This window comes from Chanodichthys erythropterus, chromosome 2, assembly GCF_024489055.1.
Source record: "Chanodichthys erythropterus isolate Z2021 chromosome 2, ASM2448905v1, whole genome shotgun sequence".
NCBI lineage: Eukaryota > Metazoa > Chordata > Actinopteri > Cypriniformes > Xenocyprididae > Chanodichthys > Chanodichthys erythropterus.
The window spans coordinates 2,835,446-2,860,388 of record NC_090222.1 but is presented as its reverse complement, the minus strand read 5'-3'; the positions used below and the strand labels follow the sequence as shown (position 1 = coordinate 2,860,388).

Here is a 24,943-nt window from a genome sequence, read left to right as displayed (position 1 = left end):
AGGTGCGTTCAGGTGCATTGTTGGCGTGTTGCTATTTAGAGGCAACTGAAAATGACTGCACCATTGACCAACAAAAACCTGGTCACAGGCGTTAGTAATATGCGCTTGTTACACACACAGGGACGCGCAGCAGCACACAAACATTTTTAAATGTTAAAAATCTTTCTGCTTGCAAATTCCCAGATATAAATTTGGAATCCGCCATGGTGCAAGTGCAACTGGCTTTTAAAGGGAATGGGAGATGAGACTCTGATTGGTTTATTGCACGTTATGCCCAAAACACACCCATGACTCATTAAGAGAATAGATATACACCTTTTGGACCGCACTGACCATTTTTTCTGTCATTAAATTAAAAAGACATGACCTAAGTGCACCATGCATTTAGATTGTTAAAATGGGGCCCCAAGTGATCAAGGGATTAGGGCGTTCCATTTAAAGACATTCAGAGGTTCCACCAGTTGTGGGCACTTGTGCAATGTAAACAATGATGTTCATCCAAATGAGTGAGATGAAAGGAAATTAGCAAGGGAAGGGCATAAAAAATTGGATTTAAATGCAGCCCTGGTAATCCTGAAGACCTTGATTAGCTTGTTGAGGTGTGTTTGATTAGGGTTGGAGCAAAACTCTGCAGGAGTGTGGTCCAGAGTTGAGATCCCTGCCTTAGATTGTCATCATGGTTCAGTCAGCGATACTAAAGGAGGTTCACTCACAGCAAACTGGAACACAGAGAAACTGTAAGGGACAGAGAAGTTTTCAATACAAAGACACACAACATAGACAGAAACAGACAACATAAATCCAAAGATGGACTTTCAAAGGAGAGCTTTCCCTCTTGATTTGATTTCAGTGTTAGCACAGTGTTTTTGCCCTGAATTGTGGTGGAGTGATGGGAGCCCACCGCTGGCTGGCATGTAGGTAGTTGTGTCTTAGGAAGTGTGGCATTTATTCATCCAGACACCCAGCTCTGTTTGCTGTGGCTCTGCTGTGTGCCTGTAAATCCACATCCCATGCCCATTCCTTGTGCCAGTGAGGAATCAAAGTTGAAATCGATCTCTTCTCCGGAGTCCATAATGTCATGTAGAAGAATAGACTCCATGTCACAGTCCAGGCTGCTGTAGAATACATCCATATCCAGGTCCGGTGGCAGCCGCTCGTGTGGGTATAGCTGGTCGGGGTGGTGGTAGTTGTAATAACCCGTCCCCGTCCCCTGAGGCTGACGGTACAGTCCATATGCCATACTGTGCTGATGTGAGTCGGTGTAAATATAGGCATGGGGTTGAGGGTATGGGGATGTAGTAAGGTGGCAGGTGTCCTGGGAGATTCCCTGCATGCCCGAAGGGTTGGTGGCTGCTGGGAGATGTGTGTTGACTTGGGGACTATATAGATAAGGGGCTTTATGTATGTACGACTGCATGTGTCCATCATTGGGCTGAGAGTGGACCATTGCTGGGCGAAGGTCCTGGCTCAGGCTTTGAATGATGTTGTGGCTGTGAAAAGGTTTAAACGAAGGGTCGTTATTGTGACTGTGATGCAGACCTCTGGATCCTGCACCAACCATCATGGAGTGCACCTCATTCTCTTTCCCAAGTATCTTGTCCTTGACAAGAAACTGGGATCCTATGGTCAGTAAACTCTGGAGGGTGCTTGTGCCTTTGTAGGCCTGCATACTACTGGAGTTCTCCTCAATAGTCTGCATGGAGGAATGGTGCTGAAGCATGCCCACATCTGGCTGGCCATAAACTGTCTCGCAGATGGAGCCCTGATCCTTGATGTCACTGGTGTAGTGGTAAGGAGTGTGTTTATGGCATGGGGATTGGTGCTGCTGGTAGGTGTTTGTTGCTCTGGGATCTGTAGGGCAGTGGGATGCAGGTGAGTGGACACTGGAGGGACTGGGGTAGAGGCGTGGAGATGCTGTGCAGGATATCCTCCCCTCTTCAGGTTCCCCCAGTTCCCCCTCTGCTAGGATGGGTGATAGGCGACCACTGAGAGTTGATGCTGAAGAGCTGCCGAGTGAATGGAGATCCGTCCAGGTCTCAAACTCCTCCCTAACTACCACCCCCCCGTCTGTTCTAGACTTCCTAGTGGGACTGCAATGCTCCGGAGAGCTACAGAACCCCATCAATGTCTCTTTCTCTGCTTTCCCAGCTGCATTCTTACGGTTTACTCGTCCTTTCCTCTTCAAGCACTTGGTGCCATTGTCCACTGAGACGGCTCTACGGCGGGGAGACTTTCCTGGCTTCCCTCCATCAGGATTCAGCATCCACCAGGAGCTCTTGCCAGTTCCCTCATTCTGCACACGAATGAAACGTGTGTGCAGGGATAAATTGTGGCGAATGGAGTTCTAGAGAAAAAAAAGACGAGAGTTTAAGAATATAGATGCAATAGAAAAGTCTTGTGTCTTGAGGCCAGGAGAGTGGGGTTTAACAGATGGCCTCTGTTACATTAACAAAAATTTATCTGAATCAGACAGACCATTCACTCATCAAAATAGTCATTAAAGCAGTATCAAGATACTTGTGTATTTTTTTTTTTCCTGTCGAGTAGTTGGCTTAGATTGTTATGTAAGTATGACATTTCCTTCTCAAATATTCATCTCTACGCCATCTACAGTATATGAATACCCTAAAAATATACTTCAAGTTCATTTTATTAAGTAAACTTAAGTTCAAATGTATTTTCCAAGTATAGACTGTGTAGTAAGTATACTAAATAAAATCAATATACTAGTAGTATACTTTTAAGTGTATTATTTCAATACTTCTTGGGACTAAATTGGTCCACTTTTTTGTTTATTAAAGGGGACATATCATGAAAATCTAATTTCTTCCATGTTTAAGTGCTATCCATCCCAGAAAATTTTGAAAAAGGACAACCCAGTAACTTTGTTTTGGTAAGCCATTCTCTCCAAGTGTGTGAAAAAAATGAGCTGTTCAGATTTTGCTCTCCTAGTGACGTAGGAACCGCCCCTTAATCTGCACGTTTCCACCCAAAGAAAAGAGAAGAAAAGTTATCTGCACAGGAAAGGTCATTGGAAAGTCATTAAAGCAGAGCTTCTGTTCATGATTGACCAGGTGGTTTGTGAAATTAATTTAAAGGGTTAGTTCACCCAAAAATGAAAATTATGTCATTAATGGCTCACCCTCATGCCGTTCCAAACCCGTAAGACCTCCGTTCATCTTGGGAACACAGTTTAAGATATTTTAGATTTAGTCCGAGAGCTTTCTGTCCCTCCATTGAAAATGTATGTACGGTATACTGTCCATGTCCAGAAAAGTAAGAAAAACATCATCAAAGTAGTCCATGTGACATCAGAGGGTCAGTTAGAAGTTTTTGAAGCATCGAAAATACATTTTGGTCCAAAAATAACAAAAACTACAACTTTATTCAGCATTGTCTTCTCTTCCGGAATCCTTTCCATTGAATTGTTTCCATTGAATCCTTTCATCTGTCGGCGTTGGCAATGCACTTTTACGTCACCGTGGTTGTTTTTGGCGATTAGGACCTCCGCGACATTTTGAAGCATCGAAAATACATTTTGGTCAAAAAATAACAAAAACTACGACTTTATTCAGCATTGTCTTCTCTTCCGGGTCTGTTGTCAATCCGTGTTCATGACTCCGCTTCTTCTTCTTCTTCTTTCCTGTTTTACGGCGGTTGGCATCCAGCTTATTGATGCATTACCGCCCCCTTCTGCTCTGGAGTGTGGTTCACGTCACGACTCCACAGTGACGCTGCTGATGTAAGACGCTGCTTACGTGTTATCCGGTGCGCCCGAGCTTCGTTTACAGTCTGAGGGAGACGCACGCTGTATTCAAGCTATTCTACATTGTTTGTATTTTGGTATTGCTATATTTTTTAAAATGGTGAGTAAGTGTGCATGTCACGGATGTCCTAATTGCCAAAAACAACCATGGCGACGTAAAAGAGCATTACCAACACCGACTACTTTGATGATGTTTTTATTACCTTTCTGGACATGGACAGTCTACCGTACATACACTTTCAATGGAGGGACAGAAAGCTCTCGGACTAAATCTAAAATATCTTAAACTGTGTTCAGAAGATGAACGGAGGTCTTACGGGTTTGGAACGACATGAGGGTCGTTAATCGAGAGTCATTAATGACATAATTTTCATTTTTGGGTAAACTAACCCTTTAAAACAATCTAGATGTAACACATTAATCTGCTTTTACAGACAGAAATGAAATGGAAATTTATTATTCTTTATATTTATTGAAAGGTTAGAGCATAATCTCTGAATGGTTGTTTCAAGTGAAGAATTAGGTCTCAGAGGTTCATCTGACACAAAAGGTTTCTTAAGGTAACAATACAAGGAGAGTATCCATGGAAACGTGAAGAAAAAAAGAGAGCGTTCATCTGTGGAGGTTTTCAGATGGACAAACAGGGATCCTTATTATGAAGACTGGAGGCACTCCAGCTGTCCTCACTATGGCAATTTACTAAACAGGGCAAATTTCGAATAATTGCTAAGTCGCACTGATATCCCAAATGATTCTCCTGGGTTTTACATATAATTCAAGGCTAATCCTCCTTATTACTAAAATGGGTAAAAAAAAAAAAAAAAACTCACTGCCATGGCAAACATTGCAGTTATTAGAGGTGCACTATTTTCTGACAATGTGTTGGATAATTAATAGTGGTCAACAGATCACTCAATAATGAGTTATACTGAATGTTCATTTAGACATCATGGGTGCAGCCCAGAGGTAAATCTGAGTGTCTCTCCAAGGCATTTTCTGTCTTGTACACTTTCTCCCGCCTCACCATTTCTCTGTCCGGTAGGGAAGTGCTGCTGGCTAAGCTAACTGGCATTGACACCGTGTCTGCTCCTGTTAGACAAGAGACGAGAGGCTGTGTCAAAAGCTATACAGTCAACATGTCCACTTTCTGCAGCTCAACTAAAACACTTCCAGGGACTTTTAATTAAACACAGACTCCAGTCAGCTCATTGTACGCCCTCACAGCACAAATGAACAAAATACTTCCTCTTTTGCAAAGAAAAATGTTACATTTTGGAGCTCATTAATGACTGAAATGTTTTTTTTTTTCCTACTGGTCTTCCAGTGCACAGTTTCGCACCAGAGTTTAAAACCTTTAAATATGGTTAGACAAGTTTCGAGACATGAAGTGGGGAGAGTGCTTTTCAGAAAAGCAGGTTTAAGATTTACAGAAACATACTCCGTGCTCTGGATCAGGTTCATTTAGTTCAGGTAAACATCCAGAGGTATTCAGGACATACGTGCCATTCTGATGATGATCCAGAGGACATGACAGCACAGATTAAGCACAATATTATAATTATGGAGCATTAATATCAAATACAGTAATGTTTATTGGTTACTCTTTATTTCGATTTAGTTCACTTTAGATATTCTACTGACTATAAGTAACTTTTCAACTACATGTAAACTATCTATCATTAGAGTATTAGTTGGGTCAGGGTGAGTAAAATACTGTAAGTTGACGTAGTTGCAAAGTTACTTATGTTACTTTGCTTCTTGTTGTGCTTCTGCAGAGGGAAATACACCTGTAACTGTGCAGAAGTGAAAAGAGCTTCCATGGTTATGATCAATTGACCCTAGGGGCAGCATCTACAAATAAAACGAAATCGGGCTCAGAATGGACCCCTGTGGAACCCAGCGAAACAACCTGACAGATTTTGAATAATCTTGACCAACATTAACGGAAAAAGTTCTGTTTGTAAGCAGGGACTTAAACCATGCGAGCGCAGTACCATGGATTCCCACTACCTTTTCAAGTCGTGAAAGTAAAGTCTAATGATCAGAGGCATTGAATGCTGTGCCAAGGTCCAGTAAAACAAGGACTGCTGAAGACCACAGTCAATAAGTTGTTTAAAACCTTGATCAAAGCTGACTCAGTCAGTACCGTGTTTAACCACCTCGCAAAGCACACTTCTGCACATTTCTCCCGAGGGGGACCCCACGGTGGTGTAGTCTACGTGATACGCAGGTATATGCTGTATACCCACTAGGAAAGGTCAAGGATTTGCACATACCCACTTTAAAAGGCGTGAGGATACGGATTTGGCGCTCCATAATGTGCCGTGACATTTTCCCATCTCATACACCATGGATTGGCAAAAAGGTTTGCTTTTGTTTCTTTTCTGTTTTTTGCAAAGGGTCGTTTTCTATATCATTTCTGTAATATATACATATTTAGTAAATCTCACTTTATCACAAATGTACAAGCAAAATGGTTAATCTTAAAAATCTTTGCATATCTTTGCAAATGTAGACTGGTTTAAAACAAACCTTTTCTTAACATTTGTTTCCATGCTAAATCCTGGATTCGGTATTCACTGTGCATTCATAAACTGAACTAACTTCACACCACGTAACCTATAAATGCAAGTAAGCAATATTTTCTCTATTGAGCTCAGAGGGTTAACATCAAGGTAAGTTCTTTCTGGAATACTCCCTCTTTAATGAAGGTTTGTTGCTGTGAGAAACATGAGCTGAACCCTTGAGCAAGACACGTAAGCACCAAGTGTGCCGCACACGTCCTGAAAAGAGCCAAAGCATTTCAAAGAGCCAAACTAAAAAAATCCAATTACACTTCAAATAATTTTATTCCAAAGATGTTTTTTGTCATTTTAGGTAGTTATTAAATGTATGCTCAAGTGTTGGTTTTTCCAGTAAGTTTGGTTTTATTTAGTTATTTCGTAAGTAGCTGTGCTTGCGAATGAGTCTGCGGGAGCGAGAGTGTGTGCCGGACCTTGATACCGCGGCTCCACCTCACGATCACTACCGCCCAGACTCAGGCTCCGAATGTTGTCATCAGCACAAGATGACAACAGGCATTTCTTCTACTACAACGGCTTCGTTTTGCTACACTAGAAGGAAGTGGAGCCACATCATCCATCTTACCAAGTCTATGGTAAGTTATGATTCCAAACCTTATCAAACATACTTTCAGGACTCTGAATTACTAAAACGTGTTGGTTCAAAGCGCTAAATAACATTGATTGGGTTGCTATTGAGAAATCTGACATCTTTGGATTTCCTGGTTTCTCACTGCATTAACTAGATTGCCATAGTGAGGACAGCTGGAGCTCTTGCCTCCAGTCTTGTTTGTGCTTAATTGCTGAAGGATCTCTCTTTCTTTGCTCCAGGGAATGTGTTCCATAGGGCCAGATACTTACAAGCACCACCATGAGACCCCGTACCATCCTGACACCATTTGCCACCCATCTGTCTGCTCCAGCCACACCCATTGTGCTGATCCCTTGATGCTGGCAATTCTCTAGTCTAAACCATTCCAGAAACCCCTGTGACTCAACAGTGCTGTCCTGTCATTACTTCAGGTATAAACTTAATAATATCTCAACTAAAGATACTACTATCCTTTGAGCAGTTAATCCAGCAGGCTGACCTGAAGGGCTTTTGAGGGTTTGGGGAAAACTTGATGCAATAAGTTTTGCCTGTTAAAGCCTATTTCCTAGTCTTGTGTAGCCAGATCTTCAGGTTGACGGCAGAAGGTCTGGACTCCATAGCAGCTTTCATTGTCCGTGGACCTTCCAAGAGGACATTTGACTGTGATGTAAAGCAGCCAATCACAATTAAGCTACATGTTTAGGGATGTGAAAATGTTAAGTCAATGTACCTACAATAACAACTCTTGGACTTATTTTAAAGAGTCTAAGCTGTGAACTTCACATACTTTAGTTGATCCTGATAAGCACTCCTTATTCTTTTTCCATGAGGGGGTTTGGCTTTGCAACAACTTTGTTTCCAGGTGGACCGTTGAAGAACGCGACACACACGTCTCTCAGAAATCCTGGAGAATTCAACCAATCAGATGATGATTTTGAAACTCCTGAAGTGTTTCCCATTTTGTGTGCCATAAGCATCAGACGGGGGATAAACATGATAGTTTATGTGAGATTTAGGGTGTTTACACACATGTAGTTCGGTTCTTCTTTTGGCCCTTTTGGTTGGGACCAAAAAGGAAAATTATACATTTAACCCTGGTTTGCTTAGTACCTAAAATGGTGCACATTAGTAGCCCAGTGACAGCTTACCTTCTGTCTGAGAATATTGTTATAACAGAGCTATAAGAAGTGTGCTGCCATGATAGGCATAATAAACAAGTGTGGTTAAGACTGTGTACCACAGCCACACAAAACAGCCACATAAAACCTACAAACCTTGTAAAATCCTTTTTTTGAATGGAATGGAGCCACAATAATATCAGCAGACGTATGTGAATTGCGCTCATAGGGATGAAGGAGGTGGTCTGTGATTCTTGGCTGGCTGTGCGTTAATTGCCGTGAGCCGGCTGTGTTTCCCGCAGGAGCTGTGGGTGTGGGTGCTAGTCAGCGTGGGTGAGGTAGTTATAAATAGTGCCACCAGATTAGCCGAGCATCTGAGAAGCAGACAGGAGATCGGAAAATCCGGAATCCTGTGCCAGTTTGACTCCTGGGATCCCCCTGTCCACAGTTCAGCTCAAAACACAACACGTCACAATCACGTCAGCAGGAAATCTCATCCACTCCACAGAAGGATATGAGACAAATGTGCAGCAGTTTTCATCTTGCATATTCTCATTCACAGAAATAAGAATCTCATTTCCTTTATTGTCAAGGTCAGAGCCCATCTCTAATCTCAATTAACTGTTTAATTTAATCAAAATTATTGAAAAAAGCAGAATCCTCATTGTGATACTGTATGTCAATGCAAAAGCTCTTGGAAGTTGTATATGTGCATGTTAACATTAAGTGCTCAAAATTCATGTCCCCTAGATTTGTTTTCAATTACCCTACAAGTTCAATAGTCATCAAAATATAAGGACAATATTTTATATATTTTTTAAATATGAGGAAAGAACAAAACTCTGAACTTGGTTATATGTGATAAAATCATTTGACAATTTATTGTCTGTTTATTGTGTCTATTCAAACAAAACTGGATGTGTATATTTTACATAACAATACCTACAAATATGAATGAGGACCGCCTGCCCATTTGGATATTGCCAGCTCTCATTTTAAAGTCAGCCATCCCATAAATAAATAAAGCTTGGACACTTAAGGCCACATTCAGACTCTATGATGTGCCTCAGTCATGCTTTAATAACACATTACACACATGCAAGCTTGGCACAGTGGGCACACTGCTAAGCGACCAGTTGCTAAGGAGACCCATGGGAAAGGGAGGGATCTTGTTGCCATAGCAGCCTTTTTTCCTCCCAGCCATTCTCCCATCCCTGTGGAAGTGGCATGGGTGAGTTTAAGGGGGAGGGGCCGGGATTCACTCACGCGTGATGGGGGAAATCAAAGGATACAGGTTGCTTGACTCAACTCATATAAAAACTTGATTAATAATACTAATGACTTATCCAATTAACCTGTTGTCCTGGTTTACATGCAAACCAATAACCTTGAAATGCAAGTACACAGGACTTTATTAAAGGGGACCTATAACGCCCCTTACACAAGATGTAATATCAGTCTCTGGTGTCCCAGAATGTGTGTGAAGTTTCAGCTCAAAATCCCCCACAGATCATTTATAATAGCTTGTCAAATTTGCCTCTATTTGGGTGTGAGCAAAAAAACTGCGTTTTTGTGTGTGTCCCTTTAAATGCAAATGAGCTCCACTTTCCAGAAGAGGGCGGAGCTTTAACAGCTCAACAACAACAAAGCTGGAGAATCTCACGCAGCCAAAATGAGGATTGACAGTAACGGTGTTCAGCCTTACATTGTTCAAACCGGAGTCGCCAATGATAAGACTCAGGAAGAAGTTACAACTTTTAGACGTTTCTGAATGGTTAGTGGATAAATTGATGTAGTTGCTGTGGAGTTGATTCAACTCATCCACTAGCATGTGCCGTCATGTTCATCTTTTGTGTTGAATTGACCCTCGTTTGTGAAGCAGTCCGGCGTAAAATGACGGCATGACAACAACACTCGACTACAACAACTCTTCCTCTTCTCTAAAGCAGCCCAACATGGCCCCGCCCCCTTTGTTGAGTGTTCTCGGGGGCGGGGTTTATGTAAATATTAGGGTTTGTGATGTCACCAACCCAGGAAGAAGCTCATTGTAGTCCCTACCAGCCGTTTGTTGTAGTCCTTAAAAAGCGATTTCTGTAAAAGAAAATATCTCTCTTTGCATTGAACTTTGAGCGTCGTAACTTTGCAGATGTTGTTTATGATCAAACAGCAACATTACACACTAACTAAAGTTAAAGAAGTGAAATCATAATCAACCACCCCTTTAATAAATCAGATTATTTAGACTGTCCTCCAAAAAACCCCCGACCCTATAGGTTGTTTTTTTCAAGCACCTTATTACAACCTATATTTACGTTTTTAAAATCATGCGCCCTCTAGCTGGCTTAAAAATAATGACAGTGTCTTGTTACGTCTGTCATCATGAAATGACGTATGACCGTCGTTACCAATCAAAATGCGTGTTCATTTAAATTCAATGTGTGGACTTTTTACACCATTTTTCCTATTTCCATTTAGCAAAACTCTTTTTTTTTTTTTTTATTATTAACGACTACAACCACCCCACCCCTAAACCTACCCTTAGTGATTTATAGTGCATACACACTTCATGAGCGAGTGTTCCCTGGGATCAAACCCACGATCGTATGATCACATGATTGCATATGAGCTACGTGAAACCCGAAATATGACACAGATAAAAGGGTAAAATGCATTAAAACGAAAGTGTCCTGTTGTCAAAAGGGGCGCAACTTTAGTAAACGCTCCTATGGGTTGTATTTCAGGGAAGCGACAAACGATCTATATAGGCGTATTGGTTGGAGGACATGTTGGATTATTCCAGGTGTTATGTTGAGTGTTCAGACATGCAGCAACATACAGTATATCATCCTCTCATGAACTGCTTCTACTTCAGCTGTACGAGATGAGACACATTTTTATAATTTCTTGGATAAAGAAACATTAAAAACACACTAGCTCTCAATTAATGATCTAGTGATCATAAAGTATTTCAAGGCATCATAGGCTTGAAGAATCACAGTGTTAGCTTGGCAAACATGCTAAAACCAAAATATGAACATTGTTTTAGAGCTGCTGCTGCCTATGAAATACATTGTAAATCATTTCAGTTAGGATGCTGCCTTAGAAGGTCTTCTGAAATGAGGAGGCAGGCAGAGGCTCCTGCATATGGAAGATCAGGTAACACTTCAGTATGGGGAACAATTCTCACTTTTAACTAGTTGCTTATTAGCTTGCATATTGGCTGTTTATTAGTATTTATAAAGCACATAAATGCCTTATTCTGCATGATCATATTCTACATCCCATATTTCTACCCCATACTTAAATTAACCACTATCTAAGTATTAATAAGCAGTAAATTAGGAGTTTATTGAGGCAAAAGTTGTAGTTAATAGTTAATATGTGTTCCCTATACTGAAGTGTTACCAAACATCATAGTCTATCAACAAGCAACAACTAATGTCATGTTTATAGGTTATTGTATGTATTTTTTGTTTAATTCACAGGCTGTTGAATGCTTGATTGGTTGACAAATGTTCTGAGGTGTGCAATTATTTTCCCGTAAACACACAGCTCTGAAATTGTTCCATGTTTGTCGACTGCATTACGGTTCACAGAATGATGTGTTCAGTGTAACCTGAGAGAGAAATAATTTTGAATCCATTGCATTAAAAAGCAAAACCACACCATAAGGCAGCATATTTCAGAAAAACACTGTCCTGTAAACTCTCCACAACACCGCTTACATAAACCTATAGGCTATGAGAACAGTACATTGACTGAGAACAGGAATACTGTGATATTTGGTCATTCTGGACATGCTTGTGAAATCTGCTTTCATCTGAAATCTATGGAAGCTCGTTTCTGCCACGGAATGAAAAATGTTGAGAGTTTATATCTCTTATATCTCACAATTGCGAGAAATAAAGTCAGAATTGTGAGATAAAAAGATGCAGTTTCCTCTATTATTGTTTATTCTGCATTAGAAACAAGCTTCTATACATATCTGATACTTTTACAGAGTAGAAATAAAAATCAAAAGAATATGAAGAATAAGGAGAAGATGTTAGTGGAAGGAGAGCTGGGAAATTACAGACGACCATCCCCCTCACCAACTGCAGCTCTTCCCGAAACAAAAAAGCCCCCAATTAAGTCGCTTCGAGTTGGAGTCTGATAGTAAATGAGTGAGGAAGGGGGAGTAGAGAGTAATGGCAGAAGCTTTCAGAGATGGAGAAGAGGAACAAATGAGATGCATTCATCTCTGAGATCCTGGACACGAGACGCTGAAATATTAATGTGCACTTCGGCTCAGACTGCTGAGTCCAGCGTCTGCGGTAAAAGCTCTCAGATCCAGCGTGAACGGCTGATGCGTGTCTGGAGGAGGTCTGGGCAGCGCGTGGAGATGCAGGTTGAGACCTTTTATGAAGTCTCTTGAAGAGTAACACACACACTAACATCTACAGCACATTAGTCTGACACTCACTGCACATCGGTCTTTCAGAAACGCTTTCCAGGCACAACCAAAGAAGTTAGTAGAAAATATGTGTGGACTCTGGGCTTAGAATTCCCTTCCATCCAAAAGTAATGCGTTTTGCAGAGGGCATAATTTTCTGCAAATAATTAAGATTCATTTTTGCAATCTTCTGACTTATAATTAAAACTCAGCAGGTGGTGTGTCCCGTGAATACTGACTCCTATGTGACTGAACTAGTGGATGTCCTCAATGTGAGATTTTACTTTGTCTTGAAATTTGTCTTATTTTTGATTAATTAGGCTTCTTTAAGGATATTCGACATCTCTTCTCTTCTCTGATGATGAGGGCGGGGCAACCTGTCACTCACATGATAGCAAACCACCACCATCCAATCAATTCCCCACAGACAAAATCAAGCCCCGCCCTACATTTGTTCTTGTTTGAGAAGCGTTTCACTCGGATATACGACACAATAGAGAAGAACATACCTGAATGATTTCAAATGTTTTCTATTTGAATGTTATTAAGTAGTTATTATTCATTTTAATGATCTGTCTTTGTGATATAGCTTTTAAATACCAAAAGACTGCATTTGATTTATTTGAAATTGTTATCTTTAATCAGTTTAATCACCGAATTAAAAGTAGCATCTTTGGAGTGTTTGGGATTCTCAAATTAGTCACACATTTTTCATATTTACGTACCTCGAGAAAGAGCATTTCATCATTTATTCCAAATGTTCTGAATGTCACATAGGAAACATGTATTTATTGGTCAGAAACTAGTGAAAGATGGCATGGGAATCATGTGTTTCCTGGAGTCCTTTTCCATCTCTTTCCCCTCTCTCTTTCTCTTGTCTCACTCAAATAAAGAAAAAAGACACCCTGGCCATGAACTCTGACCTTTAATGCAGGTTGACTGCCACAGTAAAGCCGCAACTGTCAACCGAGCCAACAGCAGCTTCCTTCAGACGGACTCAAAGGAGGAGAGAGAGTGAATCATCACTGAATCACCGGCAGAAGAGATGTACCAAGCTGAATGACTTGGGTCTTTCTTTAAGGAAGAAAGGAGATAATCTGATAAGATATATGACTCAGATATAACAATCATTGTTTTAAAGTAATAGTTCACCCCAAAACTTAATCTCTTTTACTTCATGTCATGGTTTCTTAACAGAATCTTCAAAAATGATCCATTTGTCACGTAACGTAGATAAACTCTCACGGCCAGGAAGACTTTGAGGAGACAGGCTTTAATAACAAATACTCAGGAAACAGGCTCAGCTCAGGAGATACACACATATACACAGAAGCTAACATTAATGAGAACAGACGAAGACTGAAGGAGGATACAGGGACTGATGCTGCGTTCCAGGCAGGTTTTTGGGCCCGTAACTCATGACTTTTGCACGGCAAACTGCGTAAAAGTGTAATCAAACCAGCATGGCGGACCGTACAGGGCTTATGCTCATTAACAATTATTTCTATTGCCAAAGGTGCTTGCTGCTTGCTTATTTGAGGGAAACAGAAGAGGAAAACGGCGCATAAGGCAAGAGAAGCTGTTATACCTTTTATTTTACCGTGCATAAACACCGCATCCGTAGGGGCTGTGTGACGTCAGAACCCGTAACTGGGAGTAACTGCTTTTCCAGCGCACTTTCACGGGCAGAAGGATGGAAAAACACGGGTTACGGGTTGCCTGGAACGCGGCATCAATAGATGGAGCTTAATGAGTAATTTAAAGGTGCCCAAGAATGCTTTTTCACAAGATGTAATATAAGTCTAAGGTGTCTCCTGAATGTGTCTGTGGAGTTTCAGCTCAAAATACCCCATAGATTTTTTTAAATAAATTTTTTAAACTGCCTATTTTGGGGCATCATTAACTATACACTGATTTTGGCAGCGCGCCGCCCCTTTAATTCACCTGCTCCCCGCCACACGAGCTCTCGACTATAATACAGTGCATTTACAAAGTTCAGACAGCTAATATAACCCTCAAATGGATCTTTACAAGATGTTCGTCATTCATGCTGTATGCATGCTTCGAATTATGTGAGTAAAGTATTTATTTGGATGTTTACATTTGATTCTGAATGAGTTTGGCTAAAGCTAACATTACACACTGTTGGAGAGATTTACAAAGAATGAAGTTGTGTTTATGAATTATACAGACTGCAAGTGTTTAAAAATGAAAATAGCGACGGCTCTTGTCTCCGTGAATACAGTAAGAAATGATGGTAACTTTAACCACATTTAACAGTACATTAGCAACATGCTAACAAAACTTTTAGAAAGACAATTTACAAATATCACTAAAAATATCATGATATCATGGATCATGTCAGTTATTATCGCTCCATCTGCCATTTTTCACTATTGTTCTTGTTTGCTTACCTAGTCTGATGATTCAGCTGTGCACAGATCCAGACATTAATACTGGCTGCCCTTGTCTAATGCCTTGAACATGAGCTGGCATATGCAAATATTGGGGGCGTACATATTAACGTAACAGTCTGTGTTATGTTGAGATCCGCATGTTTTCCGGAAGTCTTTTAAACAAATGAGATTTATATAAGAAGGAGGAAGCAAAGGGGTTTGAAACTCAATGTATGTCATTTCCATGTACTGAACACTTGTTATTCAACTATGCCAAGATAAATTCAATTTTTGATTCTAGGGCACCTTTAACAGGGCACAGGTGAATGACATAACTCATTAAACAGACTGGGGAACACAGGACTGAACCAAAAACTAAAAAGGAAACACAGATCAGACATATAACAGTCTCCCTAGGAACCCATTGTTAAAACTGGGTAAAAAGAGCAAATTAATTCATTAAACAGAAATGTTTTGAACATTGCTAAAAGTTAAAACGTTAAGCTGTGCTGTAGTCGACTGCCACAACAACTGCAATAAACTGAAAAAAATCCCTGGAAAGTATGTGTTTTGAGCCAATCGGTAAAGAGTGTCCATATATGCCGCCTTGAATTTTATGCCAAAGACTGACAAGAGAAAACGAAGCACGGCATGCAAAATACTCCCTATTAAAGGTATATGTGCACTCTTATCATCTTGAGTACAAACCCCCCGAACTTCATCTGTATGTAGGATATGAGACTGACTGACTCAGGGAAAAGGCAGAACCTTGAATGTGCAGATGAAAAAGAACAGAAAAAAGAGATTAAGAGAGCAGATGAAAGATGAAACAGAGTTGCGTAACCGCAGAGATGAAGAGCGTGCGGGTCTGTCTGCGGCTCCCAGCTCCAGGTTTACATGGATGGAATAGCAAACATCCAGCCTTCAGACTGACCTACTTTCACCAAGCCACACACACTTCCACTCAGGATGGCCAGATCTCAGCCGTGTGAACCTCAATTACCCCTGCCGGTCCTCTCTACTGCTATGGTGTCATTCCTGCGGCTTTGACAGTTTGTGCTTCATATCGAGTGCTTGGTTCATTCAACGCTTGCTTGATTGACTTTAGATGTTGCCTTGTGGATTCACAAGTGCTCCCGGAAGTCACAGAGATTTTAATCCCACATCTATGTCAAATCCTACTCAATTTCCACTGAGAATAATAGAGCCAGCACTCATCTGCATACAGTGCCAGAGCTCTAGTCTTAAAAGGACAAGAAGTCCACCAGTCCAGCCTTTACAAAAGAGTGACTTCACATGGACTTCACAGAAATACTCAATACCGCATCAAGTGTACAGCTGGCTCTTTTGTTTCAAATGTGTGCCTATATCAGCACTGCTTCAGTCATAACGAGTCTGGACCCGCGATAACCCCGGCAGTCTGTCAGCCTCTCCCAGACATCCATCAGCACAGACGCTCATAACCCAGCAGCACACTGCCATGATACTGACTCTAAATCTGCGGGCAGCTCACTGCGCTGTCCAACACCACCACAGCTCTCGCTCTCACATACACGGGATACTGTGAATATCAACAGCAATAACTGCAGCAGCACAGACGCATTTACAAGTCTGCTGAAACCATCAACTCTTTGGGTTTGGTTGGAGATATTTCCTTCCACAATGTCTGTGAAAGAGAAATATACTATCCCGTTAAAAACGTTATTCTTTATAGAAAAATAAAAAATGTTAATTGGTTAACTGTAAGTTGCATTACCATATATGATACCTGCCATTAAAAAGGATGTGATACATCTCATATGATTATATTTTATATAAAGTATTTTGTTTCTTCTCATTTCTGTTATCAGTACTCTGCATTAACCCTGTGCATCATCTATGTACAAGTATTTGACCTGTTTTATGACCTCTCTGATTCATCATGTGGCTTTCTGTTGTTCCTCGTGTCACTCTAAAAAATGCTGGGTTAAAACAACCCAAGTTGGGTAAAATATGGACAAACCCAGCAGGTTGGGTTAAAGGGCACCTATTATGCCCTTTTTCACAAGATGTAATATAAGTCTCTGGTCTGGTCAAGTTTCAGCTTAAAATACCCCACAGATTTGCCAATATTTGGGGGTGAGCAAAAACATGCCTTTTACTATATTACTATATTGCTGGCTAAAAAAATAAATCCAAAATTGGCTGAAAAAAATGGCTGGGTGAAAACAACCCAATCCCTGGGTTTGTCCATATGTAACCCAGCAGTTTTTAGAGTCGTGGATATCAGTAGAGTGTAGAGTAAAAAGCAGAATTTGGTAGTTTATAATCCATTATACACAGAGGCTTTAAGTAAAGTGTTACTTCTTTCACCTCTGAAAGGTGCATAAAGATTTGGATGTGCAGTTTCATGTGTGTAGAGCTCATGCTTTCATTGAGAGACTGAGCAGAACAGACTGTCTGCAATTAAGATGAAATCTTCTGCCTGCTTGATAATAATCCACATCTGAATTATTAACAGGAGCTGTTCCCTGAGGAGTCCATCAGCGCGCGCGCACACACACACACACACACACACACACACACACACACACACACACACACACACACACACACACACACACACACACACACACACACACACACACACACACACACACACACACACACACACATGATGCCATAGCTGTAATTTTTGAAAAATGAATACAAATAATTTTTACACAACAAATATTGACAGGTTCTGTTATTATTTTACTGTTTATATATATTATCATAATTTCAACAGTAATAATTAATATTGTTATAATGAACTGTCACAGTTTGAGAAGGTTTGTGACAAGGGTAAAACTATAAATACCATGCATTTAAATCTATTTTTAAATATATATTCAAAAATAAAACAGTTATTTTAAATTGTAATAATATTTCACAATGTTATTGTTTTCACTATATATTTGATGCACTCTTGGTGAGCAGAGGACACTTCTTTCAGAAACATCTTACTTATTCCAAAATTTGATGCTGATAAATATCATCAACAGACACACACGACTTGAAAGGTGTGAAGTGTGCCGTTCTGCTGGAGTATATTGTGCTTTTGTCTGATGCTTTGATCCAAAGGCACACATTTAATCTTTTCACACTTTTCCAGGGAATTGAAGCCATGACCTTTGTGTTGCTGCTGCCATGCTCTTCTGTTTGAGCTCCAGGAATCTGACTTATTTTACAGAGAAACAGCAGAAAGGCTGCTCACTGCAGAGCCATGGGTGGAGTATAACCTCCAGCTCCCCTTCTCTCGACCTGCTGTGGGCATGACGGGTGGAGCTGCGCACCTAACCCTACACATAACCCTAAAGGTTATAACAGGTGAAGCTGCACCCTTGAGCTCAGAGAGGAGGAGTTGGAGGTCATTTTGCTGTGCAGCGAGCCAACACCTCCTCCTCCACACTGTGTGTTTCCTGTACTCTGTCTCTAGTGTGGTGATGTTCATCAGACGCTTTGTGTCAGAATTCTACAAATGGAGCACAACACCTACTGGTCTCTTATGATACACTCTGAAATATCTCAAATAAATATTAGACGACCAGTGTTGAGGGTACGTCAGTTATGTAATCAGATTACCTCAAGTAATGAGTAAAGCATTTATTCTTTTAAAGTTACTATAAAATATCTGACTTACTTTTTCAAATAAGTAACACAAGTTTCTTCTTCACATGTATTGACCGTCAGCTCTCCTGTCCTCATGTTAAGGTCAGATTGTTGTGTGTGAACATGATGCTATTGTAGTTCAGACTGAATGTGAGCATTTACTCATCTCACTTACACAAAAACATTCAGTATTCCTTAAAATGAATAAAAACTGTGAAATGCAAACTTAGAATAATTACAAAAACTAACACTTTACTTTCCATAAAAAGTAACTAAGTAATGCAACATTGTAACACATTACTTTCAAAAGTAACTTTCCCTAAATGTGTTTTTTGTATTTGTGAAGCGCTTTACTCTCTCTTTATGTCAGTGTCTGTCATCGCTCTCTCTCTCTGGCTCCTGACTCTTTGCCCTGCTGCCTTCCACCATTACAGACCTTAAAGACATGTTATAAATAACACTCTAGTCACTTCACATTACAGTCTGTCTGACGGCCTGACACCCGCGCTGACCCGCCGCACAACACCCTGGCAGCACATTACCAGCCATCACACACACACACACACACACACACACACACACACACACACACACACACACACACACACACACACACACACACACACACACACACACACACACACACACACACACACACACACACACTCTGTGTCCCAGTGTCTACACTCTAAAAAATGCTGGGTTAAAAACAACCCAAGTTGGGTTGAAAATGGAAAATGTTTTAACCCAGCAGTTGGGTTAAATGTTTGATCAACCTGCTGGGTAGTTTTATTTAACTCAACTATTGTTTGAAAATGACTATATGGCTGACTTAAAATGAATCTAAAATAATATTAATAAATGTTAATTTTCAAGATATTTTGGGTTCATTTTAAGTAAGCAATACAGAAATTTTTAAACAATAGTTGGTTTAAATAAAACTACCCAGCAGGTTGATCAAACATTTAACCCAACTGCGGGGTTAAAACAACCCAATCGCTGGGTTTGTCCATTTTCAACCCAACTTGGATTGTTTTTAACCCAGCATTTTTTAGAGTGCATATACTATAATTTTCACAGTATGTGAAATTAGAATAAGTGTGTCCCAAAGCATAGTATGTTGAAAAGAGTATTTCTAAAGTCCCCGGATGGTCTACTATTTCCAGCATATTTTCCCAGTGTGGATCCGTGCACACTATAACGGCTAATATTGACCCACAACCCACTGCGCTTTGGAGGAGGATTCAGTTCAAACTACAAACATGAATAAAAAGTGTTAAAAAGCTACAAACATGGCGGATTTGGTTTAGATAACGGGGTTTGAGTGACTAATAATCAACATTTAACCTGATAAAAAATATTTAATCTTATCAGTGTTATATTTCATCTGCAACAACGTGAACATTTATAAGGATCCGTTTGGCCATTAACTTTTAAATACATCATGCAAAAATCTCCACATGAAAGACCCACGACTGGCAGATCAATATGCTACTTTTTTCTCCGATATGGTAGGAAATTAAATTCAATTAAATGTGGATGATGTGACAAGATGATTGACAGGGCAGTTCACGGTGACAGTAAAGCTTACACACAATTTGATGACATGATAGTTTGTCCCGAAGCTTGTCTACTCTTCTGATACACACTCAGAAGTATGTAATTTTATAATACTTTTAGGGCATAGTATAAGTAAGCGAATTGGGACGCAGCCTCACTCTTTCTCTCTTTTCAGAAAAGAATATCTACACATCTGTAATGTGGATATTGACTATTATTATAAATGATAATAATAACAAAATATGAAAATCAGAATCCAAACTAAAGACAAGGAGAACCGAACGAGACTTCCACACATCAACCGAGCAGGAACCTGAGAAACATGGGTATAAATGAGCAAACAAACCAAAGCTGGATTTATTTGATCAAAAATACAGTAAAAACACTGAAATATTGTTACAATTTTCAATTTAAATATATTTTAAAATGCAGTTGATCAAAGCTGATCAGTTACTGCTGTTGCTCAATTATTAATAAAGTTTCTTTTATAATTATCAATGTTGTTGTTTTTCAGGATTCTTTTATGAATAGAAAGTTCAAAAGAACTGCATTTATTTTAAATATAAAAGTGTATTAATAATAATAACAATAATACGTCTTTGCTTATGTCTGCATGAAACAAGCACTGCTTTAGAGCTGAAGTTCACAAACAGAACAAAGGGAAGGATATTCATTTCCCAAATTATTATTACAAACCACACTGTCGGCGTTAATAAGAACGAATTGTAAAAGTATAGTCTGCATAAGGATAGTTTGTGCAAAAGTTAAAATTTTCAATGAATAACCTAAATTTCCATCTGTTCCTCACACAAAGCTGTACAGGGTGTCCAGAAATCCTCATTTCCTGGACATTTTGACTGTCACAACACAATGAGGCGAGAAACTCAAGACTCGTCTGTGTCCTGTGGTGTCGTTCAGTGCAGCAGAGGGCGCCGCTCGCTATGACTCCTTCAACTCAGGTTATCATTCTACTAATCACTCGCTCACACTGGTTTTCCAGTTGAAAACTAGACTAGAGACAGAGTGAATGACACTCAAGAATGAGCACAAGAGCACCTGAGAGGAACATAACATGCACGATACACCTCCAGATGCACTGCAGTGAACTAAACTATAGTGGCACAATCAGATGTCTGTCCTCTTTACAGCTTTCTGTTGTCTTGCATTGTTTCAGATAGTAGGATATGCCTTTTTTCCATGACTGGCACAGAGCTCTTGTCCATCAGGACGCGTCTCAACAGGTGTTTGAGCTGTCAGAGGCTGAAGAGATCGGCTCTGTTAGAGCTGAAGCTGCTAACTCATTCTGTCACCGCCACAGTTCTGATGAAATCACGGGCTCCTCAATGTGTCTTTGTTGAAACACAACGAATTTCTGACATACAGTACTTTTGTCATAAGCATATGTAATTTTTGTGGTTCTGTTTCATGTCAGGGTGCAAATTGTGTGGTGTGGGACTGACTTCCTTAAAGGGATAGTTCACCTAAAAATGATTATTCTGTCATCATTTACTCACATTGTTTCAAACCTGTGTGAGTTTCGTTCTTCAGTTGAACTACGAAAGAAGATATTTTAAAGAGTGTTGTTTGGTTACCAACATTCTTCAAAATATCTTCTTTCGTGTTCAGTAGAAGAAAAGAAACTCAAACAGTTTTGGAACAATATGAGTAAATGATGACAGAAGTCACATTTTTAGGTGAACTATCCCTTTAAAGGGATAGTTCACCCAAAAATGAAAATTTGATGTTTATCTGCTTACCCCCAGGGCATTCAAGATGTAGGTGACTTTGTTTCTTCAGTCGAACGCAAATTATGATTTTTAACTGCAACCGCTGCCGTCTGTCAGTCAAATAATAGCAGTGATTGGGAACTTGAACAATAAGAGTCAAAAAAACTTCCATAGACAAATCCAAATTAAACCCTGCGGCTCGTGACGACACATTAATGTCCTAAGACACGAAACGATCGGTTTGTGCGAGAAACCGAACAGTATTTATATAATTTTTTACCTCTAATACACCACTATGTCCAACTTCGTTCAGCTTCCTTAGTGAGGTCTGATCGCGCTCTGACAACAGAAGTGATGTCTGACACTCATTGAAGTATATGGGCGAGACATCACTTCCGTCTTCAGAACGCATTTTTTGACCTCATTAACAGGAAGCTGAACGAAGTTGGACATAGTGGTGTATTAGAGGTAAAAAATATATAAATAATGTTCGGTTTCTCGCACAAACCGATCGTTTCGTGTCTTAGGACATTAATGTGTCGTCACGAGCCGCAGGTTTTAATTTTGATTTGTCTAAGCAAGTTTTATTTACTGTTATAGTTGAAGTTCCCATCTACTGCTATTATTTGAATGACAGACGGCAGCGGTTGCAGTTAAAAATCATAATTTGCGTTCGACTGAAGAAAAAAAGTCACCTACATCTTGGATGCACTGGGGGTAAGCAGATAAACATCAAATTTTCATTTTTGGGTGAACTATCCCTTTAAGGAAGATTTTAACCCTTTAAATTACACGAAAACAAAAGTTTTGGAAGTAACTATTCTTTTTACATATAATGTTTCAATAGGATTATCAATCTGCCCAGAGTTTTTCCTGACTATGAGCTGGAAAAATGGACGGACAGATGTTACAATAGGGTTTAACTTACCATATGGGTTTGATATCTAAAAATAGAAACTCGTGAACAGTTGAGTGTGTCTGAGGAGGAAACCATAGCAACAGTATGCCGCTCAGGTGTTATTATTGGATGGAACATTGACAAAGTGCTACAAATACTATCAAGTGCTGCTAAAGACTTTAGTGCCATAGTTGACCATTTGGATAGGCATATGTGACTTTTTTATGAAAATGGAAAAAGTTGATTTGGGATGCAGAAAATGTAACCCAACAAACTGCAGCCCCTACATTTCCTAAAGAAATGAAGTCGATCCCTACCGAAAGACACTGTATCATTCACACCTGCATTAGTCTTTTTATATGATTCAATTACTGAATAATATATTGAGCAAGACAAACACACTTCTGTAAGCTTGACAGGTGCATCGCTCAAATAAGAACTGAATTACAGTACGAGCTGAGTTGTTTCAGAACTCTGAAGTGAATAATAAGTGCTGTTTTTGTTTCTGAAGTCTGACACGTGTACAGTAACTGTGCATTAATAAAGTTCAAGTGTGAGGCTCAAATCAAGAGCTTGGAATGAATCAAACTGATTGCAGAGCACTGAACCTGAGGGAGTCTGATGTGCGTGATTACATTATGAACAATTTCCTTCCATCATCAAAAATACACTAACAATTATTCCTTATATATTATTACCCATGCATCCTCTCTTTCTCACACCCACTTTCATCTCTGTATAAACCTAGAGATTAAGAAGAAGCCTGAATCTGTCTATAATGACACAAAGATCTTTCGTTTGACCTCTTAACCCATTACGCACACCAGCATATCCACTGTATATTGTGATTTGTGTTATATATCATGTGTATGGGTTGAATACTATTTTTATTAGAGCAAAGCACCAAGTCAAACACCTTGTGTAACTTGAGGTGAATTGTAATTGCATGCGTGCATCACGCGGTACCTTCCAGCCGGCAGAGCTGTTGCTGTCTCCTTTATCTTTGAAATAGGGCACATATCGGACCATCCAGTCGTAGATCTGAGACAGGGTGAGTCTTTTCTCGGGCGTGCTCTCGATGGCTCGGGTGATGAGCTCCGCGTACGACTGGTTTCCCCACGCGTTCCGCCGGGAAGACGCCTTGGTTTTGCGCAGCGCAGCTCCCGTCAAGCCGTGAAATCCTCCGGCATCCAGCATCATCCTTCTCCTCCTGCACGATGCTGATGGAACATGATCCGAATCCACTTTAAATATGGACAGATTAAGCGACAGATCCGCGTTCACCTCGCACGAGAAGTCGTTCGTCCAGCCCAAACCCGACTCCATATCCACCTGATGAGCCTCCGCTTCATCCTCCTCTATCATCATCATCATGTGTCCTGATGGAGGCAGATGTCGTCAGGCGATCCTGTATGCTCAGAGCTGCCTCAGTGAGTCCACCTCACAGAGCAGGAGAGAGGAGGATGCTGTAGACGAGCGCGCAGCATGATGAAGTGAGTCTGGCGGAATAATGGATGCATGTGTTCAGACAGCGGCTCATCTTCAATTTCCATGCCGGTTTTAACTCACTCTGACCGCAGCAGCTTCCTCCTCCTCCTCCTGATTACAGGCAGAACTGGAGCAGCAACAGATGACTGAAAACTTCACACTGCGTCACCAGTGTCCTGATGCTTGTTTGGAAAAGTCCCCGACATATTTTATTTTTCTATTCTAGTGATAATCTGATTCTATTTATTTACAATCTAAACTCTGTTATATTCTGCTGTTTTGTATAATGGCACTTTTCATAAATACAGTACCAAGTAAGGCCTGAAACTTAAATGAGTCCTTGATTATGAATTGACTTCTTTAACTTTAGTTAGTGTGTAATGTTGCTGTTTGAGCATAAACAACATCTGTGAAGTTACGGAAATCGCTTTTTAAGGACTGCAACAAATGGCTGGTAGGAACTACAACAAGCTTCTTCCTGGGTTGGTGACATCACTAACTAACCCTAAAATTTACATAAATCCCGCCCCCGAGAACACACCACAAAGGAGGCGGGGCCATGTTGGGCTGCTTTAGAGAAGAGGAAGAGTTGTTGTAGTCGAGTGTTGTTGTTACCGTCATTTTACGCCGGACTGCTTCACAAACGAGGGTCAATTCAACACAAAAGATGAACATGACGGCACATGCTAGTGGATGAGTTGAATCAACTCCACAGCAACTACATCAATTTATCCACTAACCATTCAGAAACGTCTAAAAGTTGTAACTTCTTCCT

The 24,943-nt window shown here is 40.2% G+C and overlaps 1 protein-coding gene across 1 annotated transcript; it reads right to left on the bottom strand.

Annotated features, from left to right (window-relative positions):
- Positions 1-949: 949 nt before the first annotated feature.
- On the bottom strand, positions 950-24,048 carry foxo6a (forkhead box O6 a). Its single transcript, XM_067391600.1, has 2 exons — positions 23,647-24,048; positions 950-2,344 (listed from the first exon to the last, which is right to left on the bottom strand). The coding sequence occupies exons 1-2, from the start codon at positions 24,046-24,048 to the stop codon at positions 950-952; spliced, it is 1,797 nt and encodes a 598-aa protein (XP_067247701.1).
- Between the last annotated feature and the right edge of the window lie 895 nt (positions 24,049-24,943).